The sequence below is a fragment of the Gracilinanus agilis genome, chromosome 1 (assembly GCF_016433145.1).
Source record: "Gracilinanus agilis isolate LMUSP501 chromosome 1, AgileGrace, whole genome shotgun sequence".
Classification (NCBI taxonomy): Eukaryota; Metazoa; Chordata; class Mammalia; order Didelphimorphia; family Didelphidae; genus Gracilinanus; species Gracilinanus agilis.
In genome coordinates, this window is record NC_058130.1 from 766,247,611 (window position 1) to 766,259,494 (window position 11,884).

The 11,884-nt window shown below is 41.3% G+C and overlaps 1 protein-coding gene across 1 annotated transcript in view; it reads left to right on the forward strand.

Annotated features, from left to right (window-relative positions):
• Positions 1 to 7,567, forward strand: part of HSPB8 (heat shock protein family B (small) member 8) — a 24,182-nt gene extending 16,615 nt beyond the window's left edge. The window contains exon 3 of the mRNA XM_044673805.1: positions 6,474 to 7,567. Coding sequence (XP_044529740.1) covers positions 6,474 to 6,633 — 160 coding nt within the window. The 3' untranslated portion in view covers positions 6,634 to 7,567. The remainder of the gene's footprint in view (positions 1 to 6,473) is intronic.
• The last annotated feature ends 4,317 nt before the right edge of the window (positions 7,568 to 11,884 follow it).

Here is an 11,884-nt window from a genome sequence, read left to right on the forward strand (position 1 = left end):
GTCTCTTTGTCTCTCCCCCTCTCTCTTTCTCTCTTTCTCTCCCTCCCTTCTTCACTCCTTTTCTGTCTCTCTCTTTCTCCATCTCTTTCTCTGTCTCTGTCTCTCTGTCTCTCCCCCTCCCTCTCTCTCTCTCTTTCTCTCCCTCCCTTCTTCCATCCTTTTCTGTATCTCTCTGTCTCCATCTCTTTCTCTGTCTTTCTGTCTCTCTCCCCACTCTCTTCCTTCCTCCCTCTCTCTTTCTTACTCTCTCTTTTTCTCCCTCCCTTCTTCCCTCCTATTCTGTCTCTTTGTCTCTGTCTCTCTCTCTCCCCCCTCCCTCTTCCTTCCTCTCTCTCTATTTCTCTCCCTCCCTTCCTCCCTCCTATTCTGTCTGTCTGTCTCTGTCTCTGTCTCTCTCCTCTTTCCCTCCCTCTCTCTCTCCTCCCTCTCCCTCTCTCCTCATCTCTCTCTCTTTTCCTCCCTCCCCTTCCACCTTCTCCTGCTTTCTCTCTCCCTCTTTCCCCCTCTGTTCACCTTCTCTCTCCTCTCTCTCTCTTCCCCTCTCTGTTATCTCTCCCCATGTAGGTTCCTAGCAACTTTAAGCTGCCTCCTCCTTAGCTCTTGAAACTAAATTTGATAAAGCTCCAAACAAAGACTCTGTCCTTCCTCTCATTCAGTCATAGTCGCCCTGTGCATCTCTCACCGGAGCCTGAGATCAGATGAAATGTGTCCCCATAGGGCAAATGAAGGGAAAATGGAGAGAGAGATAACTGAAGTCTGGAGAGGAGATTGATGAAAAAATCTCTAAGGATTAAGACAAACCCTCTGGGAGAGGAGGAAAAAATGATGGAGTGGGATGGGGAAGGAGAGAGGAGAAAGAGACAGGCTATCTTTAAAAAGCTGCCTATTCAATTGATTTCCCCATGCAAATTGTCCTCAGAAAATGACTTTGTTGGAAAAGTACCTTAACAAGATGCAAATCTTGGAGTCCTCTGGCAGGCTCAGATAGCTGAGATCCTGAGGACGGAAGAGCAGGGCTAGAGACAGGGAACCAATGGAGTCTCATTATCCCAGTCTTCTTTTCAGAGCACCCTCAGTGTTGAGCTGGAAAGGCCCTCATAGGTCACCTCCCCCAACTCCTCCATTTTACAGATGAGGAAACTGAGGCCCAAAGAAACAAAGTAATTTTTTTCCAAGGTTATATAAGTAAGATGTCTCAGAGATGAGATTTGAACCTAGGTCTTCTGACTGTAGAGTCATTGTACCAAGAGTTCAAGAAATCAATTATCAAGCCCTTACTATATTCCAAGCAATGTTCTAAACTTTGAGGATAAAAAGGTAGAAATGAAACCCTAACAACCCTCAAGAAATTTACATTCCTTTTTTTTAAACTCTTACCTTTTGTCTTAGATGGACTACTAAGTACTGGTTCCAAGGCAGAAGAGTGGTAAGGGCTAGGCAATGGGGGTTAAGTGACTTTCCCAGGGTCACACAGCTAGGAAGTGTTTGCAACCAGATTTGAACAAGGACCTCCTATGTCCATCTCCTAGCCTGGCTCTGTATCCACTGAGCCATATAAGCCCAAAAGCTTACATTCTATTGGAGGAAAAGCTTGTACATAGAAGAGCAAATACAAAATCTTATGGAGAAGGGAATGGGGATGCCATGCTCCCAGTCCCCAGTTGCCAATGAGTTCACTCTGAGATCTTGCCACTTCTTAGGTTAGTCCGTAGTGACTTTTCCAACAGAAGTGGTTACATACAACTAAGAACTCAAGGCCCATTGAAAAACATGTTGAATTTAGAGTCTCAGGACCTGGGTTCAAAATACTAGCTCTGCCCTTGCTGCCCACGAGCCCTGGGCAAATCACTTCATCTCTCAGGGCCTCAAAGAATGAGGGAGTTGGACTTGAATGCTATAGGATGATTCTTCTAGCTTTTTAATACTAATAGTTACCATTTATAAAGCACCTACTATGTGCCAAGCACTGTGCTAAGCACTTTACAATTATTTTCTCATTAGATCCTTGCAACAACGTAGGGAAGTAGGTGCTTTTATGATTTTTTTGTAGAGGAGAAAAACTGAAGCAGACGGAGGGTAGATGACTTGCCCAGGGTCACACAACTAATAAGTATCTAAAATAAATAAGTTTCCTAACTCCAGACCCAGCACTCTATCCAAGATATCACCTAGCTGCCTATTTGTCCAACTCTAACTTCCTTTCTGACATACAGGCTCCCATCTCCGACCATCCACTGGACATTCTGACCCAGATGTCTCATAGACATCTTAAACTAAACATGTTCAAAACTCAACTCATTATCTTTCCCCACCAAACTCTCCCATCTTTGTAACTTGCCTACCATGGTTCAAGGGACCACAATTATCCCAGACACCCGGGCTCTCAACTCCTCAGACTCTCATGTCTTATAGTCAAGTGGTAGTCAAGACCTTTATATTTTGGAATTCTTCATCCTGCTTAGAACTCAGTGTTTTACACCAATTTGAGTTTAAAAAAAGAAAAAAATAGAAGATATTCTTCTAGTCCCACTCAACTCTTTCCTCCTTGATTTGGGAAAACTAAGAATGAAAACCAACAAAAACCTGAGGCGTACAAACTCAAGAGACACTAGCACATTCCAACTGGGCCAGGGTCATTCTTTCCAGAGTGGTGGGTCTGAAACTTATCTATTCCTCTCTGTGGCCACCACTCAGGACCCTTTCCTCAGCTCAAAGCCTACTATACCACCCAAGTGGACCATTCACAGAATTTTATGTGAGGAAATCATTTGACTTTTTTCTGCCTCAGTTTCCACATCATATAAATGAAGATTACTTGGCTTTAAAGATATCTTCTTGCTTAAATAGTTTATGATAAGGCAACTGATATGGCAATGATAAGGCCCAGGCTTGAGTTCAAATCTAGCATTGGGCACTGACTAGCTATATGACCCTTGGCAAGTCCCTTAATTTCTGTTTGCCTCAGTTTCCTCAATTTTAAAATGGGGATAATACCATGACTTCCTAAGATCAAATGAGATAATCTTTGTAAAGTGATTACAGTTCCTGCCACAGAATAGAAGTTATGTAAATGTTTATTCCATTCCCTTTGTAATAAAAAAAAATTCTGCTAAAATATAGGATTGTAACTAGGGTATGATGACAAGGGATTTGCTTCAGGGTCCTGATTTTAGAAGTAATTGGAGCTAAATACTTACAGCCTTTTGTAGGACTAATGTAAGATCCTCTCCTAAACTCCCCACTCTCACCCAGTATGGACCTCTTAAGCAATGACCTAATTTCAGACCTGGGTTTCCATTCCTCTCCTTAGCAGTGCTATGTCTCAGTGCTATTTCTCCTTTTACCTTATTGTCTCAAAATGTCATAACATCTCTGCCCAAATGTGAGTGTCTTTACTTTTTATTTAAAACCTTGATCTTCCATCTTGGAATCAATACTAAGTATGGTCTAGGCAAATGTGGTTAAGTGACTTGCCCAGGGTCACACAGCTAGGAAGTGTCTAGGGTCAAATTTGAATCCAGAACCTCCCATCTCTCCAAGCCTGACTCTCTATCCACTGAACCACCTAGCTGCTTTTGTGAGTGTCTCTTGACAAGTTCCCAACTTACAGGTCTTGTAGCTACACAAATCACCACTTTGGCGAGCCCTTAAGTGGTTCAATAAACCAACAGACCATCCCTGATAGCTTGTATGTCTTGGTCTGGAAGCTTTCTCCAGGTGGAAGTTTAAAAAAGGCTCCCCTGGCCCCCTGCCCAGATCTCTCCTTTTCTTTTTCAAATCCCCCTTTTCTCCTGCTAATCTCCTCTGAAGATTATATTGGCTAGAATGCACCTGGGGCCCACCCAGCTAGCTCACAGGACAAGAAAACCATCTTTGCTTTAATGAGTTGCTTATATAGATTTTAAATCCCACCCTGGGAACTATTTTCTCTAGTTAGGAGAGGGAATAGGTCACTGCTGGGAGGGAGACAGAAGCTTTCCTGACACACCAGAATTATTGCACATAAGGTTGGGAGGATAGCTGGAGACTTAGCTGAGGAAGGGAGAGCTGGGTGGTACCATGGAGAGAGCCCTGGACATGGAGTCAGTAAGCCTTGACTTCAGATGTGATGGCAGACCCTTACCAGCTGTGAAACCTAGGGTAAGTCACTCCACTTTTCTTTGCCTCAGTTTCCTCATCTGTAAAGTGAGGGACTTGAACCAGATGATTTTTTTTTAATCCTTACCTTCTGTCTTAAATCAGAAGAGCAGTAAGGGACAGGCAAAGGGAGTTGAAGTGACTTGTCCAGGGTCACATAAGTTAAGAAGTGTCTGAGGCCAAATTTGAACCTAGAACCTCTCATCTCTAGACATGGATCCCTATCCACTGAGCCACCCAGCTGTCCCCTTGGGTCCCTGATTTAAAGACGAAAACTCCCCTGAGCTACATAAAGATTATCCACTGTAGAAAACACTGCTGATATAATGCTTGTTCCCTTCTCTTCTTTCTCCCCTCCATCAATTCAATCTAGCAAGTACCTAAGACACAGGAAGAGCTATGTAGGCCCCCAGGGAACCTAAGCGGTCTCTAATAGTTAATATTCTAATAGATAATATTCTATATTCAATAGTGAATATAGTGAATATTCTAATATTCTAACAACCAATATTATAATAGTTAATATTCTAACATTCTAATAGTTAGTATTCTATAATTTAATAGCGAATATAGTGAATATTCTAATGTTCTAATAGTCAATATTCTAATGGCTAATATTCTATAATCTAATAGTGAATATTCTAATATCTGTTAGTTAATATTCTAATAGTTTATATTCTAACATTCAAATAGTTAATATTCTATATTCTAATAGTCAATATTCTAATATTCTAATAGTTAATATTCTGTATTCCAATAGTGAATATTTTAATATTCTAATAGTTAATATTCTAACATTCTAAGAGTTAATATTCTATATTCTAATAGTGAATATAGTGAATATTCTAATATTCTAACAACCAATATTCTAAGTTAATATTCTAACATTCTAATAGTATTCTATAATCTAATAGCAAATATAGTGAATATTCTAATGTTCTAATAGTTAATATTCTAATAGCTAATATTCTATAATCTAATAGTGAATATTCTAATATCTATTAGTTAATATTCTAATAGTCAATATTCTAATATTCTAATAGTTAATATTCTATATTCTAATAGTGAATATAGTGAATATTCTAATATTCTAACAACCAATATTCTAATAGTTAATATTCTAACATTCTAATAGTATTCTATAATCTAATAGCGAATACAGTGAATATTCTAATATTCTAATAGTTAATATTCTAACATTCTAATAGTATTCTATAATCTAATAGCGAATATAGTGAATATTCTAATGTTCTAATAGTCAATATTCTAATAGCTAACATTCTATAATCTAATAGTGAATATTCTGATATCTATTAATTAATATTCTAATAGTTAATATTCTAACATTCTAATAGTTAATATTCTATATTCTACTAGTCAATATTCTAATATTCTAATAGTTGATATTCTGCATTCCAATAGTGAATATAGTAAATATTTTAATATTCTAATAGTTAATATTCTAACATTCTAAGAGTTAATATTCTATATTCTAATAGTGAATATAGTGAATATTCTAATATTCTAACAACCAATATTCTAAGTTAATATTCTAATATTCTAATAGTATTCTATAATCTAATAGCGAATATAGTGAATATTCTAATGTTCTAATAGTCAATATTCTAATAGCTAACATTCTATAATCTAATAGTGAATATTCTAATATCTATTCGTTAATATTCTAATAGTTTATATTCTAACATCCTAATAGTTAATATTCTAATATTCTAATAGTTGATATTCTGCATTCCAATAGTGAGTATAGTAAATATTTTAATATTCTAATAGTTAATATTCTAACATTCTAATAGTTAATGTTCTCTATTCTAATAGTGAATATTCTTATACTTAACATTCTTTGTTCTAATAGTGAATATAGTGAATGTTTTAATAGTTAATATTCTAATATTCAGTTCAGGAAAGTCTTCCTATAGGAGGCAGTACCTGAGTTGGGCCTGGTAGACTCAGGGTGCTCATTTATCAGCCTAGAAACAATTAGTAAATGCCAGCATATGTAAAGTGGTCCCAACAGTTCAACAAGCATTAATTAAGCACCTACTGTGTGTAAGGCCTTGTACTTGGCCTAAAGGATACGAAGATGACCAATCTGGGAACACACATTTTAGTGCTGGACCTTTAGAAGGGGCCTTTAATTCGTCCAATCCCTCCATTGTACAGGTGAGAAAAATGAGGCCTTGGAGGGGTTGAATGACTTGCCCATTGGAGTGGCCAAGGGCAGCTTTGAACCCAGGTCTCTCCTGGCCTCAGACCCAGGGCTCTTTCCACCCTCACTTTGAAGCGAGATCCATCCAGTTCTTTGTTTCTCCTCTTAGACTCCCAGCCGAGGTGGACCCGGTGACAGTGTTTGCTTCGCTCTCTCCTGAGGGCCTGCTGATCATCGAAGCCCCCCAGGTGCCCCCTTACTCTGCATTCGGAGAGAGCAGCTTAGAGAGCGAGCTGCCGGTCGACAACCACGAAGTCAGCTGCGCTTGAAGAGGCCTCCAGAGGAAGAATTCTCGTTGTCCTCGTCCCCCTTCCCTCCCCCAGACCCTAGAGATTTCTCTCTGATTCCAGATGCAAACACATTAGCTCAATAGAGGTGTATGTTGGATAGAAAAGGTTGTTTTTCTGCTCTTGCCACTGAGGGGCCTCCCGTCTGGAAGCGTCCTCTCCAGAGTGCCTCCCTACCGATTCCTGCCCCATCCTGACGAGAAGCGGCCCTGGGCTTCTCCCAGGATGGAGAGCTGGCCCTCCTGGCCGCCAGAGGGGCCGCTGATGATGGCATCCCGGCTGCTCTGCTCCCAAACCCTGTCCCCCTTTTTCCCAGGGCCCAAAGTCAACCCCAGAAAAATCCCAGAGGCTTAGGTCGGGCTGCCTTGAAAGCTCGCTCTCCCATTCCCCTAGTGCTGCTCACCGAGTCCCTCCGCGTTCCTACGGGCCACCAGCCATCCCCTAACCTCACAAAGATAAGGTTTTAGAGGTCTTACATGCATTAAGTGTTTATCTGTAAATTAGACCGAAGTTTGGAGGGTACCATTTTTGTTGTTTATATTTGCTCTAAGTTAATTAGATATTTATGGAGAAGGACCTGATTGGGGGATCTTGGGCCCCCTCAGGTCATTTTGTTGGCCAACTCTTCTCTTTGACCCCCCTCCTCCGTCTAGTTCCCCCCTCCCTTTTTTTTCCAGGTCTAGATTTTCCCAGGAGGGAATTGCCAGGTTTGGACCTTGCTCTCCGGAGTTGCCAGGAACCAAGTGCCAGCCAGACAGACAGAACTGACAAAGACAGGCTGGGAACTTTCCACAATGTGACAGTGTCATGTGCTTGGGTGGGAACATTTCTGTATCGTGCCGATTTTTTTTCCAGTTATGCTCTTGTTTGAGGGGAAATAACTTTATGAATAATAAAAAAGAAATCGATCTTCTTAGCTTCATGCCCCTTCTTCATGCCTAGCCTAGATTCTGATCTAATGTCAGGCTTGGGATTTGGCAGGAGCACTGAGGGAGAGGGGAGAGATGTATTGATTGATTGGTGCAGGGGAGCAGAGAGGGATTGTGCTATGTATCTATGGGAACTGTAACTAGGGTGGGGCGATCTGGGCTTTGCTCCAAGGGAGCTGCCAACCCCTCTGGAAGCAGCCCATCGCCCTGTTGGACAGCTCTGATGTGAGGAAGTTTTCCCTGACGTCAAGCCCACATTGGTCTCTTTATGACTTCCACCCATCACTCCTGGTTCTGCCCTGTGGGGCCAAACAAAACAAGTCTGTTCTCTCCTCCGCATGATCAGATACCTGAAGAGGACGTCCCCAGCCCCTACCTCCTGCCACCCAATAGGAACTCAAAAGCTGCTTCCTGTCTTCATGCTCCTGAAGTTTTAATGCCACGACATTTTTAGAAGCCTGAAAATGAAGACAAAGATTTGGTTTTTATTTCATTTTTAGATTTTAATGAATTTCTTTTTAACATCCATTTTTTTTAAATGTGGAGTTCCTGATCCTCTCCTTCCATCCAACCTGTTTCCTCACCCATTGAGAAGGCAAGCAATATGACTTCAATGATGCATGGGAAGTCATGCAAAACATCAAGAAATTTTAAAAACGTTTGGCTGATCTTCCATTTCTTCTTTTTTCCACTGCTAACATTTTCCATTCAATGGCCCTTCTTCCTACTGATGATCCTATCAATGATCTTCTTCAATAGAAGGCAACAAAAAAAAAAAATAGATTGACACCCAGGTCTTATCTGAAAGGGCATGTCTCCCTTAGCTCCAGTATTCTACTACCTCTCTGCCAGAATCAGAGTCACCCTTCACCATTCATCTTCAGAGGCCATGATTGGTCCCTGGATGAACGGGAGTCCAGAATTGTTCTCCTTTAAATTATTGTGGTCACAGTCTAAAATGATACTGATGCTATTAACTCCAAGCTCTATCAGTTCAAAAAAATCTTCCTCTGTTTCTCTCAGTTCTTGATATTACTCAATAAATAAGAATTTCCCCATCAAGTCATAATCCCCAACCTGCCCTACCGCCCTGGCTAAAATCCAAGTCAAATAAATCCAGAGAACTTCAGAATCAACCTTTTCAGCCAAGGGAATGACCATAAAGGACAAATCAGGAAATACAGTACTGCAGATATAGTGTTGAACTTGGAGTCCAGAAAACTCCAAGTCAGACATTTATTTAATAACCATCTGTCCCTGGGCAAGTCCTTAATGCCTCTGTGCCTCAGTTTCTTCATCTAAATAAGGTTAGCTGTGATAACCTCTGAGGTCCCTTCCACATCTAAATCTAAGTTTCTAGACAAAAAATAAACATAGCTATGATTCTATTGGGGTATGTGATCTTGAGTCAGTCACTTTTCTAGAACCTGAGTTTTCCAAGGAGAATCTAATACCCTATGAACTGGGTCAAGATTCTAGCTCTATCCACTGGTCACTGGTGTGATCTTGGGAAAGTCATTCAACTTTTCGTGGTCTCATTTATAAAATGAGTGGATTGAACCTTCACCGTGCCTCAGTTTCCCTATCTATAAAATGAAGAGATTTAGATCTAGCTACCTCTCAGGTCCCTTCCACTGCTAAATATAGGACATCAATATATTGCAGGTCTCTCCAACTAATTTGGAAAGAAGGGAAGTCATTTATGACCTGGGCAGGGATGGGCACTGGTGTTAACCAACTTAGATCTAAAACCAGGCTTTCCTAAGCTCCTTCAACCTAGAAAAGAGGGTGCCAAGTACCCCCTGCTGAGGTGGTATCTCTTCCTATGAAGCCTACCACTCATGAGACCCTTGACCCAATGGTATCTCTTCCCATGAAGCCCACTACTCATAGTAAAGTGAACTTCAAGCTCCCAGGGAAGAGGGATCTAACTGACCTACTAATGTCATCTTGGTATAGAGTGGTGCCTGCTATTTCTCCTTCCTTCTTTGGAAATCCACTTGCATCCAAGGTGCCCCCCCACCTCACCTCAGATCTTTGAAAGCACCCACTGCCTGGGTGCAGAAGGTCATATGTGGCCATGCCTGGATTTGACCTTGGAGGGAAGAAACAAATTAATGTGGCTTAAAATAAATTCTGGGAATCAGTAGCTGCTTTTCTCCTCTTGCCTCCCCTTGAGTACATCTCAAACTCTGCATTACAGGGAAAAAATCAATACCACCTTGTGACATGAAGCAGTGCCTAGATCATCAGCCACCTCCTTATCATTTAACCTTCAACTTCCTGGCTCGCACACAGACGCCTCAGCTCCTACATCACCCTTCTCCTCAGCCCTGTCCTGCACACTCTCAGAAAAGAGAGAGCACATCCCTGCCAACACCCCCCTCCCCCAATCCTCCAGCAGCAGCTCAGAGCCAAGCTCCGAATCAGGATCCTGATGCCAAGAAAAAGGCACTGTGCCAGGCTCAGACCTCAGCACTCTGGGTTTCTGCCCTGCTGTGAATGCATAGAACAAATGGTGCTGAGTCACTTAGCCTGTTGGTCAGCTGGCTGATTCCAAGAGCTGGGACCAAGGTCATTCCCTAGGTCAAAACCCTTCCCAAAAGCCATGTGGCTCCCCATGCCTCCTAGGAAAAGGTGAGGGTTGGTATGGGAGGCGGGTGGTGACAAGAGCTTAAAGAAAAAGGAGTAATGGGATTTTGGAGGATCTTTTAGGACCCACAGGATTTTACAAACTATGCTGATCAGAGAGTAAAGGGTAGACACTGAAAAACAGGGAGTGGATACTGGGGAGATCGATGAGCTTAAAGTCAGGATACTTTAAAATCCTGCCTCAGATATATACCAGACATTTGACCCTAGGCAAATCACTGAAACTCTCTGGGCTTCAATTCTGCTCAGAAGAGAACAAATCTGGGGTACTGTACCCACATACAGGAAGCCTGTCCTCATCTCCCTATTTCCCAATGCCCTCCAACTCAGAAATTACTTTACATATACTCTGTAAATGCCTGTATTTGCTCTGTGTTTACATGTTTACAAATGTTTACTCTTTGAGGAAGAATGGCCTCATTTTTGGCTTTATGTCTTCAGCATTTAGAAAAGGGCCTGGCATAGCATAGATGTCTTATAGATGTGGAAAGAAGGAAGGAAGGACGGAAGGGAGGGAGGGAGGGAGGGAGGGAGGAAGGAAGGAAGGAAGGAAGGAAGGAAGGAAGGAAGGAAGGAAGGAAGGAAGGGAGGAAAGGAGGAAAGAAGGAAGGAAAAAAAGTTGATTGGTTAGTATGAATTCATGATTTTATTAGTATAAGTACCTCTAGGAAATTCTCTGTGCCAGTACACTTTGGTGATTGTGTCACTGCTTATGATGCCGGAAAGTTGCCTAGAGCACTGAGAAGGTGCCAGACCTGCAGGATCACACAGACAAAATGTAGGAAGTGGGATTTGAACCCAAGTGTTCTTGGCTGAAAGTAGGCCCGCTATTCTCTGTTCTTCACTGCATCTCTAACCATAAATATTTGGGAACTATATAGCATAATCAATATATTATTCCCTATTTTAATATCAATGTGTTTCACTAATTTTTGGAAGAAAACAGTGAAAAAATATTTCTCTGAACTTTTGTANTATATATATATATATATATATATATATATATATATATATATGTACCATTTTGAGATTTCACCTCCTACCCTTCAGACTGGCAAAGATGATGAAAAGAGGAAGCATTTGGCGTTGGCAGTGCTGTGGGAAAGTAGGCACATTAACATACTCTTGGGGTTACATTAGCCATAAATCGATCCAAACCTTTTTGGGGAAACTTTAGAACTTTGTGGAAAAATGATGACTTTCTTGACCATCTCCTTTGTCCCAGAGATTCCACAGTTGGGAATATAACTCCCAAGACGACAAAAACAGAACAACCCTGGATTACCAAAATATTCACAGAAGCACATTTTATGGCAACAAAAAATGGAAGCAAAGTGAGTGTCTATGGACTGGGGAATGGAGGAACAAATTTTGGCACATGGATGTAGTGGATTATGATTATGTCATAGTCACTTTGTCAACAGGCATTTTAGTAGGCACTAACTGTGTGACAGGCATTGGACATACCAAGGTAAATGGAGGGCAAAGGGGACCTGCCCTCAAAAAGCTCACATTCTAGTAGCAGAGGCCACATATAAATAACAGACATCATACAAAATATATACAGAACAAATGGAAGAGAATCTCAGAGGGAAAGGCATTAATTAGCAGCTTGAGGCAGGGAAGCAGGAGAGACAGACTGCAGAAGGTAT